Here is a 19,639-nt window from a genome sequence, read left to right as displayed (position 1 = left end):
ACTAACCCCTTCAGGCTCTCTTCCTGCCGCCAGCCCCAGTCCTCTCCCTGCGCTCCGACTGAAAGCCGATACCCGAGCCTCAGCTCCCAGCCCCGCCCGCCCCGGCGGCCGAGCAGACAAGCCTCTCGGGCTGGTGAGTGCCGGTCGCACCGATCCTCTGTTCGGGAATCTCCCCGCTTTGCCCTCCGCACCCCTGTTGCTGTGCTCTCCTCCGCTACTCCGAAGCTTTCCCCTCCGCCACCTGCAGTCTCCGCCCGCGAAGGGGCTTCTAGTGTGTGGAAACCTTTCCTCCTTCACGGCTCCCTCCCACTGGTGCAGGTCCCGTCCCTATCCTTTTGTCTCTGTTTATTCTTTTTTTCTTTTGACCTACCCAGGTATGTGGGGAGTTTCTTGCCTTTTGGGGGGTCTGAGGTCTTCTGTCAGCGTTCAGTAGGTGTTCTGTAGGAGCTGTTCCACGTGTAGATGAATTTCTGATGTATCTGTGGGGAGGAAGGTGATCTCTGCGTCTTACTCTTCCGCCATCTTCCCAGGGTCCCCTAACACATTATTAATTTTATGTTAAATATCACTCATGCTTAGGTAAAGATCAACTAGTATCTACATATATTTTATGTATGACATACCTAACTTTTTCTTAATTTTTTCAGCATATCTAGCTACACAGTTCGTTTGTCTTTTCAAATTGTCACAAATCTCCAACAATTTTTCCAATATATTTATTGAAAAAAATGAACATATAAACAGACCCAAGCAGTTCAAACCTGTGTTGTTCCAGGGTCCCCTGTATTATGGTGTATTCACTTGCTCGGGCTGCCATAACAAAATACCACCAATTGGTTTAACCTTAACCACCAAAGGTTTATTTTCTCACAGTTCTGGAGGCTCAAAGTCGAAGATCAAGGTGTTCACAGGCCTGGTTCCTTCTGAGGCCTCTCTCCTCGGCCTGCAGACAGCCACCTTCTCACTGTGTCGTCACGTGGTCTTTCCTCTGTATGTGTCTATGTCCAAATTTCCCCTCTTATAAAGACAGCAGTCAGAGTGGGTTAGGGTCTGGGCTAACATCTCATATTAACTTATTCTCCTCTTTGAAGGCCCCATCTCCAAAGCCAGTAACATCCTGAGGTCCTGGGGCTTCAACAGGCACAATATCAAAATTTTCAGATTAAAAATAAGCCCATCAGTTACGCGGATAATCCTTCACAGTATCAGACATCCGGGAATATCTGAAGAGGTTGACTGGCTTACCTTTCAAGCTTGCACTTGGCACTGTGGAAACACTACATAAGTGTGAGTCTTGGGCAAATTTTCACGCAAAAATTAAGATATGCTCATGTATTTGAAATAATAAATTTTAAAGGTCATAGTCAATACAACTCTACATTTATAAAAGGGTCTTGGAATAATCATTTTTTAAAATACAAAAGAGATGTTTGTATTTGTTTTCCCACCGCATGGCAAGGGCTGGATAAATTCTCAGCTATGCACAGCAGGACAGCACGCGAGGGCTGTGTACAGGCCTGGGAGGCTGGGGAAACAGCTTGGTCAGTGGGAACCTTGTGGGCGAAGCTTGCCTGCTTCTCACAGGTAGTTTTTCCTAGAATCACTACATCTAGGGTCAGGGCCGCTCCTAACGAGATCCTCAGCAACAGTGGCTCTCAACATAACTGTGTTTTCTGTCAGTCGGCAAGAAATGAGTCAGAATACGGTGCAACCCGTTCTCCTTGTGAGGAGAACTGAAACCGGGCGGTGGAGATGACTCAGTATGTGTAGGAGAGCTGGCCCAGAAGCTGCGGGGTGTATCCTGTTCCTTACATCTCCTGGTAGCCCTGCGCTGTAATCTCCGCACCCCCCTGCTGTGTCTCCCTGGATGTGACCTCTTATCCCCCAGGCAGACCCAGCCTTCCAGGGAATCGGATGAATAAATGAGGTCTGGGGTGAAAACTCAGAGAATCTCATTTTCTAATGTTCATTTATTTTTATTGAAGTATAGTTGATTTACAATGTTGTGTTAATTTCTGTTGTGCAGCACAGTGACTCAGTTATACACATATATGTATTCTTTTTCATATTCTTTTCCACTGTGGTTTATCACAGGATACTGCATATAGTTCCCTGTGCTCTACAGTAGGACCTAGGACCCGTTGTTTATCCATTCTGTAGGTAACAGTTTGCACCTGCTAACCCCAGACTCCCAGTCCTTCCTTGAAGCTGCAGCCTGACTTTACGAGGCCTCACTGGCTAATGTTTCCTGCCCCACCCCGCACCCCCCAGGGCTGCTCAGGAAGGTGGTCCAAGAAACCCAACGTGCCGCTGTGCGACCTGGGGCAACTCACATCGCCTCTCTGTGGCGTTTCCTCATCGTGACGTGGGGACGGGGATGGTGCTGACCTTGGCTGCGGTGAGGATTTCACGGGTTACCGTGTGCAGAGCGCCGAGAGGCAGGCAGCGTGGGGACCCAGGGCTCTGGGCACCGCCCCCCCCACCCATCCTCCGCTCAGGCCAGACCCCTCCCCTCTGAGCTCCCCCTGCCGGCGCGGCCCACGTGAAAGGAGCGCTCCTTTTTCGCACCTGGGCGCGCCTGCCTGCCTGCACCCACCCCCTCCCCCGGGAAGCGCCCGCCGTTTCCCCTGGCAGTTTCCTCCCCAGCAGGCCCTGCGCTGAGGACTCGCCCAGAGCACCGCCGCCATTAGGGGCTGGAGGCAGCACGAGGCAGCGTCCCCACAGCCCCTGTGGGTGACTCGCTGCCGCGCAGCGCCGTCCCGCGAAGTCCAGTGGGCCTGAGAGGTGGGCGTGACTCTCCTCTGCCGCCCCCATCCACACGGGCCTCAGGACGCCCGTTAAAGACCCTCCCAGGGGGTCGGATCCTGCGCTGAAACAAGATGTATCACTTCTCCCTTGCGCTGGGCACAGGGGCAAACAGTAAGGGGGGCGGGCCTGCTTGGAGCCGGGAAGGGCCGTCGTGCGGGCCCCGCGTGTGTGTCTAGGCGGCTGCAGTGACCAAGAGCCAGGGGGCGGGGAGGGGACGCGGGAGGAGAGGCCAGGCCGGAGAGCTGGAGGGCGCACGTGCGGAAGTCACCCCCCCAGGCCGGCGCTGCGCTCCCGCACTCAGGACGGTGACTCTGACTGCAGCGCGGAGCGGGCTGGGAAGAGGGGACACTCGTTGTCACAAGCCCTGGATCTGCGGGCGCCGGGGCCACGCAGTCACGGTGAAGGGAAGCAGGGGGGACGCCGGCGCTCTTCCGACGGAAACAGTAGCGGGGTTTGGACTTAACATGGTTGGCGAGGACGGAGTGGAGGAGTCGAGGGTGAGCCGGACGCCCGGGCTGGGGCGGGTGGAGACGGCGCGCTGCTGCGAGTGCCACTGGAGGCGCTGCCCAGCAGGCAGGTGGAGCCCTGCATCTGAAGCCCAGGAGAGACGCCTGGAGCCAGGACAGCCTTGGTGGTCGTCAGCGCTGACGTGGATGGTTTCCAGAAGCATCCCCCGGAAAGCGTGGAGGCAAGAGAGACGGTGGTCCTCACAGAATCTCCAGCTCAGGGACCGTGAGGAGCTGTGGAAGAGAGAAGGCGCTGATCCAGAGGGACCCGGGGCAGCCGGACAGAGGGACCAGGAGACGGGGCGGAGGACGGCCCGGCGCAGCGTTGGGAGAGGAAGGCGGGTCCACCGTGTGAAAGGCTGCTGGAGGTCAGAAGAGCAGGGGACGTACTCCTTTCCAGGAGGTCCCTGGGAAGCGGCACCAAGGAAGTCACCGGGAGCTTTGGAGAAAAACTCAGTAGAGGCAAAAAAGGTTGAAGCCAAGGGGCTTCCCTGGTGGCGCAGTGGTTGAGAATCCGCCTGCCAGTGCAGGGGACACGGGCTCGAGCTCTGGTCTGGGAAGATCCCACATGCCGCGGAGCAACTGGGCCCGTGAGCCGCAACTACTGAGCCTGCACGTCCGGAGCCTGTGCTCCGCAACGGGAGAGGCCACAACAGTGAGAGGCCCGTGCACCGCGATGAAGAGTGGACCCCGCTCGCTGCCACTAGAGAAAGCCTTCACGCAGAAATGAAGACCCAACACAGCCAAACATAAATAAATAAATTTTAAAAAAAAAAAGGTTGAAGCCAGGTTGTAAAGCTATTTTTTCAAACTACCTATGAGAATCTTTCACCCTAATAGGAGCATAGGTGAGGCGTCAAGAATTTCTTTATAACTAGCAAAGACTCATCATCGGCTCTTCTAAAATCGCTCGGGTCTGATCAGTCAAGCGCAGAGCCGCCGATGACTTGTCAGCTTCTGAGGGTGGGCAAAGCGGGCCTTGCTGTCGCCCGGCGCGAGTGCCGAGGTTTTCGGGGTTTCTCGCCCTGTGCTCCACCTGCTCCAGGAGGCGTGCACGTTCTCCTCTAAACTGTATTTTCAGCTCTGCTTCCTTCTTAAACCTCACTTCACCCTTCAGGCAAGAATACCCCGCAAACGGAGAAGAAGAGGCACATGTTTGCCACTGTGGGGTTTGTTAAATCCGCAAGCTCTTTAATCATCACCAGTCCCTAACTTGGCTGATGGCGCCTCTGCTGTTTTAGCAGAGATGGTGAGTCTTTGTTTGCAAGTCGCTATGTAGTCATTCTGGACAGCCAAGTCTGTGACACATGACAGTACAGGACGCTGCTGGGGAACATTTTATGGATCATTTATGAGATTTTTTTAATCAGCTAATATACTCCCTGGAATATTCTTTTTTATATATACATTTATTTATTTAGTTTGGGCTGCATCGGGTCTTCGTTCCCGTGCTCAGGCTTTCTCTAGTTGTGGCGAGCGGGGGCTACTCTTGGTTGCAGTGCGCAGGCTTCTTGTTGCGGTGGCTTCTCGTTGCGGAGCATGGGCTCTAGGCACACGGGCTCAGTAGTTGTGGCACGTGGGCTCAGTAGTTGTGGCTCCCAGGCTTAGTTGTTCCTCAGCACATGGGCTCTTCCAAGACCAAGGATCGAACCCGTGTCCCCTGCATTGGCAGGCGGATTCCCAACCACTGCGCCACCAGGGAAGCCCTGGAATATTCTTTTTGTTTGTTTCTGTTTTGAAGATAATTGCTTGTGACCGCATTTTGCCCTGAGGCTGCATTAAACCAGTGTGTTCACCGAAAACACACTTACCTTGCAGCATCTACTTTTTAACCTTTTATTTGGGTATAAGTTAAACTGAATCTCCTATTCATTGCTGAGATGAAAACTATTCAAGAGCAATCAGCATGTATGGGCACTTTGTTTATTTACTTATTTGTTTCACACTTTAAAATTTACACAGGATTTTATACTCCTAGGAAAATAAAATGCCCAAATGTAGTTACCGTGTTAGTGCTCACAAAAATCCTAGGAAGGAAAGTTACCCATTTGTAGACTTGCTTGTATCCAGTTCTTACTTGCATTTTACTACTCTTATCTCTTTAAAAGAAGACCAAACAGAATGAACAGAAGAACTTATTACTCCTGAATATAAAACAATATTAAGCATTAGAAGAAAAACGCTACTCCCAGTGATGGGAACAATGTGACCACAGAACTTTCCTGACCCCTAAGTCAGCCAAGGGAGGTATCTGCCTGCCCCTTTAGTGACGACATCTGGTAGATTGTATACAGTGGGGCTAATTTACGTCTCTATCAAGAGCTGAAAGCAAGAAAATGAGACTGGCCAGCGCATCCGGGCAGCCCTGGGGTTCCTTAGTCGCTGGCTAGTAGCCCAGTCTGAGATGACAGGATGGTAAAGGAGTTTTGGTATGCGATTCTATAACTAGTTTCGAAGAGTGTCAAAGTCTAGATACCATATACACAAATGCAGACCTGTATTACCGAGTCATGATTATGTATTTTTTTTAGAAGGACATCAGCTCAGCTTTCATTTATTAATCAATTTATTTATTTTTGGCTGTGTTGGATCTTCGTTTCTGTGCGAGGGCTTTCTCTAGTTGCGGCGAGCGGGGGCCACTCTTCATCACGGTGCGCGGGCCTCTCACTATGGCGCCCTCTCTTGTTGCGGAGCACAGGCTCCAGATGCGCAGGCTCAGTAGTTGTGGCTCACGGGCCCAGTTGCTCCGCGGCATATGGGATCTTCCCAGACCAGAGCTCGAACCTGTGTCCCCTGCACTGACAGGCAGATTCTCAACCACTGCGCCATCAGGGAAGCCCATGATTATGTATTAACAGGAAAATAACATTAATGAATCATCCAACTAGTGATCCACACGCCTTCGGTGGTGACCCACATTATCAAGTTCTAAGCCTAGTTGGCTGCCGAATCTGCCCCGTGATCAGCACCACCCCTTGACTGGACTGTAAAAGGCTCGAGAGGGCTACCTCGGGAGGGAGTCAGCGACCAGAGGCCCTGGGTCACTTGCAGGACGAGCCCCGGGCCCCTCCTTTTCAGGCGGACGGATGCTGTATCTCTCCTAGGGAGTCAGAATCAGGGGACTGAATTTGCTGAACAGCGAAAGAGGTGGGTTGGGTATGGAACACTCATCAGTAGAGGTGACGGACAGGACGCACCGACATGAAGTGGGGCGCATCCACACCAAAAACATGAGGTCTAGGACATCAGGCGGCCATTTCTGAGCCCTGAGGAATTTGACCATCTCTCCCCAGAGATGGGGGTGCATGCAGGAGAAGTCTGGGGTACACACTCCTCTCCTGCTTGTCTGCCTGCCCTCCTGACCGATCCCCGGCCTCCAGCACGGAGCCTGGCACGTCGTAGGCGCTTAGTGAATGTGTGACGAGTGGCTGATTCGGTCCCTCTTTCCAGCATCACGCAGGGAAGCAACCACCCTGAGCTCATCCAGGGCCCCAGGCTCTGGGCACGTGGGCTCTTGAGTCCTGTTAGAGCTCCTGGCGAGGGGACTGTTCCTCCCACCCGGACACCGCAGAGGGATGGACGGGGACCACGTGGTCCCTGGAGGCTTCTGCAGCTCCTTCGCAGCACAGCCAGGGCCCCCACACACACCGTGGTAGGAGCTCGATGACTATTTATTGAAAGAATGAATGGACCCGTCACCCGGCACTTGCTTCCTTGAGAAGCTAATGGGACTTGTTAGCTGGCTCTTGCGTGGAACTTCGGGTCTTACTCCGGAAGCGGAGGCAGGAAGCACGGGGTGTGTGACTGGGGGGTCTGACACCCAGGCACACGGACGTGCTGCCTCGTGGGCACGATTTGTGTGACTAGGAAGATGACACAGACCCGCCGTCACGCTTTCGTGTGGAGGCCGTCCTAACCCAGCCCAGTTCCACCCCAGTCCCACCGCCTGTCGGTCGTTCTCAACCTGGGCTGCAGGTTCCAAATCACCCGACGAGGTTTATAAAGCCTCTGGATCAATTAAATAACGTTTCTGGAAGTGGGAGCCAGGCATCGGCGTGCTTTAGGCTCCCTGGCTGATGGCAAGGGGGCAGCGGGGGCTTGGGGACTCTGCTGCCTTTACGTAAAGCCCATCAAGCTGCCTCCCTGGTTCAGTCGGCTGAGCCCTCCGCCCGCACGAGGTCTGGCTGTCGGCCGCCCGTCCATCTGTCTGGTGGTGGCACAGTCACCGCCGCTTCTGTTTTCTAGCCGTTCTTATCTCTGCATATTCGTGTGCAGGGTTTCTACCCTGACTCAGAGGCCTGGGACAAGACTTTTGCGAGATTCTGTAACTAGTGGCAGCACAACAAATGCACCCACACTTCCTTGTAAGTGCACATGTGTTGTGTGTATATATAGCCTATATTCCACCCGGGGTTTAACTTCGCTTTGGTTATTTCTTCGTGCTCAGAGAATTGCTTGAGCAGATTTCTTCCGTTTCAAGCCAGTTGCCAGTTGAGGTTTGTGGCGAATCTCTGGCCCCCTCTAGCGGTCACAGCGGAGCATGTCTGTTTCGAACGTAGGTCTCCTCCGGGATGCCTAGCCTCTTAGGTACCCGCAGCATCGGAGGAGGCTGGCTTCAGGGTCTTTTGCCCTTTGCTGCTGTATTAGCTCCAGGGGTGCAGTTTGCCCTCATGAGGAAAAGACAGTGAGAGTGCAACCTAGTGCCCCGCCTTCTGTCCTCCTCCGAAGGCCCTTCCAACAGCACCAGTAAGAACAAGCCATTCACTGTGTGCCAGGCGTGCGAGCAAAAAGAGCCCTTTCATACCAAAGTATCTCTTCCGTGCGGTTATTTTGTGTTAAAATATTAACATCTTAACATTAAGACAATAGTAAACATTGTGATTAAGAGCTCAGCACTGGAGCCACACTGGCTCAGACCCCACGCATACCAGCTGTTTAACCTCAGGCGACTTACTTAACCGTTCTTGGCCTCAGTTTCCTTATCTGCAGATTGGGGCTGACAAGAGTCCCCATCTCACAGGCTATACTGCCAAGTGCCGCCTGGCAGTGTTGTCATTTTAATCACTAAATGTACTCTAAAGGTCTGAATTTTACTCCGGAATGATTTGCCCAAACACTCCTTTCTACCAGGCAATACATAGATCATATTAAACTTCTTTTATAAACGTCCATTAAAGTTTTTGGCCTCTTTTTCTGCCTGGCCTCAAGGCATTTCCTTGTGTCTACACCAGAGGTCAGCAAACCACAGGGTGGAGCCAAAGCCAACCCAATGCCGTGTTTGTAAATAAAGTTTTACTGGAGCACATCTACGTTCTCTTGTGTACGTACTGCTTGTGGCTGCTGTCATGCTACAGTGCAGACGTGGGTGGCTTTAGCAGAGATCATGTGACCTACAGCCTGGCCCTTCACAGAAAGAACTTTCCACCCCTTGTCTAGACTTTGGGTCCCTCTGATTTACATCCAGCTGCGTTAGGAGGGCAGAGATACATAGCATTCAGGATTGCCTGTGTGAACCAAGCTTCCTCCCAACTCGGGGGTCTCCAACCCCAGCTCTCATCTTTTCCCTTCACCATGTAGTCAGAAGGCTTAGTACCTGACATGGAATGGTCTGGGAGAGAAAAAAAATCAAAGAATTAAAAGGCCTTTCAAATTCATAGTCTAATAGCCACTTTGGACAGTTTCCTCGGTTGTCATCACCTTCATGTCTTTCCTGAAATCTAGAATTATTGAACTCTGGGCTTCATTTCTTCCTGCGAATAAGCAGAAAACGGCCTACTGACTCCACTTCGCAGAAGCTAAGTGCGTCGTGGGCAGCTGGTGGCTGGGAAACGTACACAGTAAAGCAAACCAATGACCAATGAGACCAATGTGTATATCCTACAACTTGGGTAAAGTAAGCAGAGGACCCCTAGACTTTGCGACAAAAGGGGAAACTTTACAATTATTGAGGGGTGGGGAACCCACATGGGCCCAGGCCTGATTCTTGGGAGGGGCCTTGGGGAGAAGGAAGGGGGCCAGTTCAAGGGCAGAGTGCACTGGACCCCCTGGGAGGACAGGGCTGGCGGTGAGGTGAATAGACTAACGTGGCCTCGGGTTGACTTGTGTGAGGGTCAGAGGGCACACAGAGGAGGCGGGAGGAGCTCAGTGGACAGCTGCACATTCCCCTGAACCTTTACAAGTGTGCCTGCCCAAGACCTGCCCTGTGGTGCAAGCTTAGTGGGGGTATCAGCAACACCAGCCTCGTACTAGCTGTGTGACCTTGGACAGGTTACCCGACCTCCAGAGCCCTCGCTACACCCAGATATCAAAGGTGGAAAACTCTTAGGGCTTCACGTTGACATAATGGAGGCAAAGGGCTCAGGGCAGGGCCAGCCATTCAGCAAGGGCACAGCGATGGGAGACCCACCCCATAGGAGGCGGCGGGGTGGGGTGGGAGGACGAGGCCTTCACTTCCCACCGTCCAGCTCCGTGTCCAGGACATGGACCCTGAGCACTCGGGTCAAGCTCGTTGTGGGCAGAGACAGAAGCCATTGTAGACGTCCAGCGGGACCGGGGAAGTGAGGGGGCTTAGCTTAGTCTCCCAGATCTTCCACTCTCTACCTTCTGATTTCAACCACGAAAACCGAGCGCAGTCCCTGGAAAGCCGAGGGGATTGGGTGGAGGGAGGGAAGCAGAGGTGACCGGATGGTATGAACATCTCGAATCGCCCGGCCCTGATGACCGGGGTCTTGGCTCAGAAGGGTCATCAGACAGTGGCCAAGATGGGCAGGGAGCACGCCTCCCATCCTCGCCCTCCTGGAGCAGGCCTGGCACGCAGGAGTTGTGGAAGCATCTACAGCAGGCTCTTAGGAACAGAAAACTGAGGTTATACTCTGTTTAGACTTTAACCACATACGTTCATCCCTGTGTCCTTGATGGTCCTGTGATACATAAAACTCGTTCAGCAACTGAACTACTCTCCCACCAGGCCCTCCCTTCCTCACCTTGGACAGTTTCGTTTTGCTGTCAGCACTCTCTTTACATTTGGTACTTGCTGGCTTATGGTGTCATTTATTCCTTGACTTTCAATGTTTTTTCCTTTCTCCTTAATTCCTCATAATGCTATCTTATAATTTGTGATTTAGTTGTTCTGTGAAATCCTAATTACGTTAGTAATTTGAGGGAAAGGAATATTATATTTTCGTGGTTTTCAGAAGCATCTTTATTTAAAGGAATCTTTTCTGAGTCAGGCAGGGTCCTAATTATTCATGAATACACAAACTTGTTTTACTTTAGAAAGTTTTTGGTATTCACGAAAGAGAGTCAGAGTCTTACGGTCTCCCCGAAATGCGCCTCGAAGGACTCAGATCTGTTCCGTTCAGAAGGTGTCAGGAGTCTGCCTTGGCACAGAACAGCATAAACAGCTTTGGGCGACCAAAGAGGAGCTGGTCCTCATCCGTTTCTTCAGCGAGCGTGTACTGAATGGCCGATCCTTGCCAGGGATCTTATGAGCTGCTGGGATGAAAAACACAGCTTCTGACCTCAGTGAATCTCCTCGAGAGGTCCGTGCTTGAGCTGAACCTGGAACAGTTAGCATTTTGGGTAGCGTGCCAAGACAGACCTCTGAGAAATGAGCACTTTGGTGACGAGAGAATCTGGAAGGGCTGGCGTGGGGCTGCAGGCAGAAGAGCAGGTGGAGATGGACGAACGTCTGGGGAGAAGGGGGGCGCTGCCTCCGCGCGTCACCCCCTTCCCTGGCCAGGCGGAGCCTCCAGACAGACAGAGACAGCCCTGCAGTCAAGGACCTCCTACAGCCTGGTGGAGGCCGTATATAAGCAAGTAATCACAGTGTGGCATGTTAGTTACTAAAACGAAGGTTAATAGACAAGTGACTAGGGCTTCCCTGGTGGCGCAGTGGTTGAGAGTCCGCCTGCCGATGCAGGAGACACGGGTTCGTGCCCCGGTCTGGGAAGATCCCACATGCCGCGGAGCGGCTGGGCCCGTGAGCCATGGCCGCTGAGCCTGTGCGTCCGGAGCCTGTGCTCCGCAACGGGAGAGGCCACAACAGTGAGAGGCCCGCGTACCGCAAAAAAAAAAAAAAAAAAAAAAAAAATAGACAAGTGACTAACTGCTTGGAGACAATCGCAGAAATTTCCATTAAAAACGCGACGTTAGAACCGAGTCTTCAGTATCCTGTAGGATTTCAGGAAGAAGAGGAAAGTCCTCGAGTTCCAAAGAGCAAGTGGACGAGGATGAGGTGACAGGGGTGGGCAGACGCCACGCCACCCACGGCCTTGCAGGATGTGCTGGGGAACGTGATGCTCACCCACTGGGCCAGGGAAAACCATGTGGTAGAGAAAGGGGGTAAGAATATTAAGGACAGGGCTTCCCTGGTGGCGCAGTGGTTGAGAGTCCGCCTGCCAATGCAGGGGACGCGGGTTCGTGCCCCGGTCCGGGAAGATCCCACATGCCGCGGAGCGGCTGGGCCCGTGAGCCATGGCCGCTGAGCCTGCGCGTCCGGAGCCTCTGCTCCGCAACGGGAGAGGCCACAACAGTGAGAGGCCCGCGTACCACAAAAAAGAAAAAAGAATATTAAAGACAAGTGATTCAGGGCTGATTAGGAGACAATCAGTTTGAAGTTAACAATACAATTCCAGGATCGAGTTTGGGGCTTTATAACCAGTAAAACAGTTTGGGTTTGTTGCAATCAGCTATCACTTAGGATAGGTAATTTTCCACTTAAACGCTACATTTGTCCCTAATCTTCCCCCTTTCCTCCAAGGAACAATAAAGTTTGGTTCATAGAGCCTAGTTGACTGATCTGCAGCCTGGGACCCATGAGCGTGATAATAAGAGTCTATGAGCCAATTAATAGTTGAATAAACACCAACAAGTTTAACATTTACCGGCAGTAAGGCTGCACAGATTCATTAAAATGCTGTGCTTCTTTGCTTTCCCCAGGAATTATATCAAGTTATTGCAGTAACTGGTTATCTTAAGCAGCTTAGCTGTTCATGACATCATGAAATTTATTGACGAAATATTGTTTTAAAACACGGAGTCCATGTTGGGGGAGACATTGTAATTAAAAAGACCTCTGGTCTTTTTAACCACTGGCGGTCCAGTGGTTAAGACTCCATGCTTCCATCGGACATGGGTTCGATCCCTGGTTGGGGAAATAAGATCCCATATGCCACTTGGTGTGGCCAAATAAATAAATAAATAAATAAATAAAACCTCTGGCTCTGAAGAGTTTAGACATCCAGCTTAGTTGATGAGTGTGTTATGTTTGGAAGAAAAAAAAAAAAAAACCCTTGGGTAGCTAATTGAGCAGTATTCTGCAGAAATAATTTATGAAATTTTTCATAAATTTCTATACAAATGTACATTTCCCTAGAGAGAATGAGAGTTTTGTAGCACATCTGCATCTCAAAAATGCATATAGTTACATAAAAGACCATTTTAACTACTTTCATATTTTTATAGGGATGCATTCACTAGGTGTTGATCTTGGACTTCTTGGGGTTACATGGAAAAGGTAGAATTGCATTTTGACTTTGATTTTAATTCAGGGTTTCAATGGACATTAAAAAGGTGCAAGAGTTAAGTATTAACGTTTAGTCTCTTTTTTAGTGTGTTTTTCTACATTCAAGCTGTGCCTCACAGGAGATATTCTTAAATTCTCCACTGTAACCTCGGGCTTTCATGTTGCATTTCTGCAGGAGCTTAAAATAATTTGATGCGTGACGTTTTCTCCCCCAGAGTTTCTTCTGTATACTAGTGAGCCATTTGGGTGACTTTGTTTTAGTGAAGTTATGATGATTCATATGTAGTATGTTCCTCTTACAGAATTATGAAGTTTCACGTTGCAAAACGGAAGTTTAAGGAGACACTACGCCCGTATGACGTAAAAGACGTCATCGAACAGTATTCTGCTGGTCACCTGGACATGCTGTGCAGAATTAAAAGCCTGCAAACACGGTGAGCAACGCGGGGGTTACTTGTTCTACAGGAACAGGCACAGAAACTGTCTGGGAGGAACGTCTCCCTAGTAGAGAAAACTCTTGAATTCCATGCTTCTAACTCTTTTTTTAGTGAACAGCTGGACTTTTGCGTTGAAACATAGATTTTATTTAAATGTAAATCGGACATTAAAAGCCTCAACGTATCGACAGTGTCTCAGTGTCTCACCTGTGAAAATGGGGTATTGGCAGTGGCCGCCTAGGGTCGTGGTGAGGATTGAATGAGTTAATGCAGGGTCACCGAGCACTCGGGGAATGTTAATGGTGGGCGCTGCTGTCGTTTCCGTTATCGCCTGAATCCTAACCATCCTTCAGGGAAGAGCTAGTCTTTCTCCTTCGTTAAACTTGACCCACCATCCAGCCCACAGGTCTGTCCCTCCTCTGACCCCCTAAAGCGAGTAGAGTCCACTGCAGGGAGTAAAAGCACCCCTCACCTTGGAATACTGTGCCGGAGAGTCAAACTGGGAAACGCGGGGTTGGCTCTTATACTGCTTCCCTGTGGGAAGTTTGTCCCCCTGGTCCTGGACCAAGTCTGGGCCCGTCCCTTCATGCCTGTCCTGCACGGGGCTAGATACACACCGTCTTTACAGGCAGCATCTTCTCTAGTGGTTGAAAGAAATGAGTTCAGTATGTTATGTCAAACATGTTTGATTGTGTCATCTTGAAGCCAAAATAGTTTCATTTTTTTAACAATCTTGCTTCACTATCAGGCCCAAACTACCAGCATTCGACTGAACAGTTCTTAAAACACAAGGACTGAGTCTTCAATGTTTGTCTATGCCAAGAGCACACTTAGCCCAGGGTGAGGCATATACTAGGCCCTTAGTAAAACACCTGTTGATTTCTATAACATTAGTTACAGAAATCACAGTTTTTTCATTCATTCATTCAGCAGGCAAGTATTGAACCTGCAATGTGTGCCGGGCACCCTGGGCACCCAGAGATGAACAAATGACCCAGTCCTTGTAGAGCGGCAGTTGAATAGATTAGATGTCATGACTGCCTGTACTCCTGTGCACACAAAGTAAACTGGAAAGTTGAGTCAATATTCCTTATAATTCAGTTCTAAATCACACAAAAAGGAAGAAAGTAAGTCCAATTTAGGCTGACTAGGTCTCCTTGGAAATTGTTTTAAATCACCTGTGATCCTGTTACAATCTCTGCCCAGGTAGCCAAGGTTTTCCAAGTCCTTTCATAGAACTACCTAAGGCTCCCAACGTTTTTGTTTGCTTGTTTGTTTATTACAAATGTAATTGGTTTTCTTTTATTTTTCTTCATAGTGATAGGGTCACTAGTTAAAATACACTGTAAAATCTGCAATTTAAATTTTATTTCATGCTGCATTGTAGAAATAGTTTACATAAATAGCATCCATTTAATCATTTAAAAGAAAGGTTAAATGTAAATTGGGATCCTGTTATTTATTCCTATGATTATTTATGGTTTTCTAGTAAAGTTTTATTTTTCTGAGGGTGAAGGAATTAATGTTTTTGAAAGTAAAATATCTTTAAACTAAATTGATAATTTCCAGAAATCAGTTGACCTGGAGAGAATGCCATAACATTACAAACAGGATTTTTTCATTTAACATATGTTTGTTCAATTGGTTTTTTTGTTTCTTTGTTTTTATTGAAGTATAGTTGATTTACAATGTTGTGTTAGTTTCAGGTGTACAGCAAAGTGATTCAGTTATATATGCATTTATATCTATTTTTTTTCAGATTCTTTCCCCTTATAGGTTATTGCAAAATATTGAGTATAGTTCCCTCCCAATGTTTCTATAAAGTTCAACTGCTGCAAGATTTGCAGAACTAATCTGGAGTTTCTTGCTTATGTGATGTGTGTATACTGTCCAACTAGAAATCCTGAGATGGAGACTACAGCTTTCTTATCTGCTTATCTTCCATATGTCAGACGTATGATAAATGGTCATTGAAAAATCTGTTCTATTATTAACATGAAATAGTCATAATTATGATTTTGTCATTTTTAAGTGGTTGAATTCAAGAAACACCTGGTCAGGGGTGGAAACAGACAAATTACTTGGTAGTTTAGGACATTTTTGCCTCCAGAAGATCAGCCATAAGTGATTTCATCATGGACTAGAATAATGAGAAAATTAACCTCGTGTAATTTTCATGTGAAGAAAATAAGCATGTCAACTGGAAGAAGTTCATTTTTATTTCCTCTTACGTAAATAGAGATAATTGTATTTTTCTTCTCAAAACCCTTCCTTCCAGCCTAGGGCAGTGTCCACCTTCAGCACTCATAATCAGATCTCTTTCTCTGCTAGTGTGGATCAAATTCTTGGAAAAGGGCAAATCACATCAGATAAGAAGAGCAGAGAGAAAATAACCGCAGAACATGAGACCACAGATGACCTCAGCATGCTCGGCCGAGTGGTCAAGGTTGAAAAACAGGTACAGCTCAACTAAACTGCTTAACTTTTTAGCCAGATTTTTCTCCAGTTTCATTGAGGTATAATTGATGCATATCCCTGTATAAGTTTAAGGCATACAACATAATGGTCTGACTTCCATACACTGTGAATGATGACCACAGTCAGCTTAGTTAGCCTCCATCATCTCATAGAGACACAATAGGGGCTTCCCTGGTGGTGCAGTGGTTGAGAGTCCTCCTGCCGATGCAGGGGACACGGGTTCGTGCCCTGGTCCGGGAAGATGCCACATGCCGTGGAGCAGCTGGGCCCGTGAGCTGTGGCCGCTGAGCCTGCGCGTCCACAACGGGAGAGGCCACAACAGTGAGAGGCCCGCATACTGCCAAAAAAAAAAAAAAAGGCCTTACATTGGAAAGGCACCTAAGACACAATAAAAAGGAAAGCACAAAAAGAAAAAAACTTGTTTTCCTTGTGATGAGAACCCTTAGGATCTACTCCGTTAACAGCTTCCTGGGTACCACACAGCAATATTAACTCTAGTCATCCCCTTGTGCATCACACCCCCAGCACCTGTTTATCTGTAACTCGGAATCGGTACCTTCCGGCCACCTGCCTCTGGTCCCCTCCCTCCACCCGCTGCCTCTAGTCACCATAAATCTGACCCTTTTTCTATGTGTTTGGGAAGGGGGTTGTTTTTTGTCGTAAATTCCACATAAGTGAGATCATACAGTATTCGTGTTTCTCTGCCTGACCTATTTGACTTAGCATTATGCCCTCAAGGTCCATCCCTGTTGTTGCAAATAGCAGGATTTCCTCGTTTTTTAATGGCTGAGTAATATTCCATTGTGTATATATATATATACACACACCACAACTTATTTATCCATTGATCTGCAATGGACACTTGTCTCTGAGTCTTGGCTGTGAACATGGGGGTGCAGACATCTTTTCGAGTTAATTTTTGTTTCCTCTGGGTATAGTCCCAACAATGGAATTACTGGATCATGTGGTAGCTCTATTTGTAATTTCCTGAGGAACCTCCATACTGTTCCCCACAGTGGCTGCACCCGTTGACATTCCCACCAACAGTGCAGGAGGGCTCCCTTTTCTCCACATCCACATCAGCATTTGTTATCTCTTATCTTTTTGATGACGGCCATTCTAACAGGAGTGAAGTAGCCAGAATTTTTTTTTAATCAAAACTGATTATAGGCAGTTGGATGTATTTTAATGAGTAATAGATTTTAAAAGGAATAAAATCAAGAAAGAGCAAATAAAATAAATTTTCTTTATGCATAGACAGTGTTTCTCTAAAACACCTGGATTTCCATATAAGAAATAGAAAATTTCCTCACATCAATTAATACTCGAACTGCAAACAACTATAGATTTCCAACAGTAGAATAACCAAGATCTAGTTTTTATTTGTGTTTTGGTTATTTTCATTGTCTCTTATGTCAAAAAAAAAGCATAATAACTATGGTAGTGCACTGAATGTTTGTTGACCCTGAGAGTGTATCGTTTCATACAAAGACAGTTTTTAGGAATCAAAATGCTCCCCCAATTTAATATAAATATTCCAAGCATTTTATACCTTTATTTTTAAATTTAGAATCACCTAGGTTGATATTTAGGGTCTTTTTTTTTTTTTTTTTTTGTCTGCACCGCACAGCTTGTGGGATCTAGTTCCCTGACCAGGGATGGAACCCGGGCCTCCTGCAGTGGAAGCGCAGAGTCTTAACCACTGGACCGTCAGGGAAGTCCCAGTATCTAGGGTCTTGATTTCTTCCAGAATAAGTTCCCTGCTAGGCAGCAGTAAAGTCCCAGAATGTCTTCAGGGAAGAGGCTGAGGAAGGGCAACCTGATCGGGGAGGAGGGTCTGGAAGTTGCTTTGTACAGCGCTTATATGGTTTTTGAAACATCCATTTTATTTTATTCTTTTTATAATTTATTTTATTTTATCTTTGTGTTGGGTCCTCATTGCTGTGCGTGGGCTTTGCTTTAGTTTTGTCGAGCGGGGGCTTCTCGTTGCGGAGCACAGGCTCTAGACGCGCGGGCTTCAGTAGTTGTGGCTCGTGGGCTCTAGAGCGCAGGCTCAGTAGCTGTGGCGCACGGGCTTAGCTGCTCTGTGGCATGTAGGATCCTCCCGGACCAGGGCTCGAACCCGTGTCCCCTGCATTGGCAGGCGGATTCTTAACCACTGCGCCACCAGGGAAGCCCCTGGAAATTAATTTTAAAGGCTGGGGAGGCAGAAGGGCGCCGGTGGAGACCAGGCGGACGGACGCCGCAGCGTCCCGCCTCTGAGCCCTCCGTTCCCGCCCTCACGGCTGGAAGGGGCATCCGGAGCTGGTGCCGAGTCAGGACTGCGTACGACTCGCCTCTCCGGACTTCCCTGTGCAGGCACAGCCGGACTGCTTTCTACATTCTTATCAACAGTGTACGTTTTCCCCTCTTTCAGGTCCAGTCCATCGAGGCCAAGCTGGACTGCCTGCTGGACATCTACCAGCAGGCCCTGCGGAAAGGCTCCGCGTCAGCCCTCGCGCTGGCCCCCCTGCAGACCCCGCCTTTCGACTGTCAGCAGACCTCGGACTATCAGAGCCTGGCCCCGCCCGGCGGCCGCCTGCCCCGCTCAGCCAGCGCGGGCCTGACTCGGGGCCTGCAGCTCATCCTCGCGCCCAGCGAGCTGGGCGCGCAGACCTTGTACGCGCTGAGCCCCACGGCGGCCCAGGGGCCCGGAAGCCCGGGGGACGGTCCAGCGACGGCGGGGGTGGGCGCAGCCCGGCCGGCGGCTCCCGCCACCCTGCAAATCCCGGCCCCGCTGCCCGCCCTGGGGGCCCTGGTCCCCGGCCCCGCGGGCCCGCACGAAGGCCTCCCTGACGTCTCCGCCCGCCTCGAGGCCGCCAAGGAGCGTGCACTGCGCCAGAGCCTCGACCTGGACGGCGCGGCCCTGCTGTCCGTCCGGCCCGCGGCGGCCCAGGACCGGGGCAAGTCGGCGTCGGTGCAGAACCTGATCCGGTCCGCGGAGGACCTGGACGTGCCGCTGTCGGGGAGCGAGTCCAGCGGCTCCAGGGGCAGCCAAGATTTTTACCCCAAATGGAGGGAATCCAAATTGTTTATAACTGATGAGGAGGCGGGTCCGGAGGAGACCGGGTCGGACGCCTTGGACGCGGGGCCGCCGGCCCGGGAACCCGCCCTGGCGTCGGACTGTCTCAGGACTGGACGATCCCGATCATCTCGGAGCGCGGGCCCGGTGGCGGGAGCTGCGGAGGCCCTCGGCCGGGCCCACGCCAGGCTGAAATGAGGCCCTCGTTCACTTCCCTTGCCCCGCAGCCTCTCAGCCATACATGTCCGCTGCATGAACTCTTCGGGAAGCCCTTCTCAAAAGTTGAATGCCCAAGAATCAGGAAGAGCAGGAAAGGCAGTTTCCAAGCCCGTTACCTTTTAATTGCATGACAGTGCATGTTCAGGGGACGGCTGAACTTCCCAGGTAGGACAACATTAGCCCTCATTCAGGAAGGTACCTCGAGTTAAAACTCCTGAGAAATCAACACTGCTGGTGCTGTGGTGTGTGTGAAAATGTCAAGGTCAGGTCATTTATAAGATTGGACTCTGTCTTTTGAAATGATGGGAGTAAGCGCCTTCAAATTTCAGGCATTTCTGCTTTGTGGTAAAACACAGAATACAGTTTCAGAATTAGGCCATGACGTGCGTACACATAAACATAGTATCAGCTGCTAATAGGGTGTCCAGTAAAGCAGAGTTGGGGCATCACAGACACGGCTGCCTGTCCGAGACGTACTCGCCAACCCGTTCCTATTCAGGCATTTTATTATTAATGTCATTTGAATGTCAATTCGTGTGCTTTTGGTGACTTAAGGCTGTGGCCAGCAACTTTGCACGTCATTTTCATGTTCCTTATGACGAGA

The 19,639-nt window shown here is 49.8% G+C and overlaps 1 protein-coding gene across 1 annotated transcript in view; it reads left to right on the top strand.

The window, feature by feature from the left end:
- KCNQ5 (potassium voltage-gated channel subfamily Q member 5) overlaps positions 1–19,014 on the top strand; it is a gene marked incomplete at both ends in the record, with an annotated part of 576,625 nt that extends 557,611 nt beyond the window's left edge. The window contains 3 exons of the mRNA XM_079716089.1: positions 13,143–13,274; positions 15,609–15,735; positions 18,172–19,014. Of these exons, the coding sequence (XP_079572215.1) occupies positions 13,143–13,274; positions 15,609–15,735; positions 18,172–19,014 (1,102 nt within the window). The remainder of the gene's footprint in view (positions 1–13,142; positions 13,275–15,608; positions 15,736–18,171) is intronic.
- Between the last annotated feature and the right edge of the window lie 625 nt (positions 19,015–19,639).

This window comes from Hyperoodon ampullatus (assembly GCF_949752795.1).
Source record: "Hyperoodon ampullatus genome assembly, chromosome: 12".
NCBI lineage: Eukaryota > Metazoa > Chordata > Mammalia > Artiodactyla > Ziphiidae > Hyperoodon > Hyperoodon ampullatus.
Note: the sequence above shows the minus strand (reverse complement) of the source record. Positions and strands in the feature narration are given on the sequence as shown.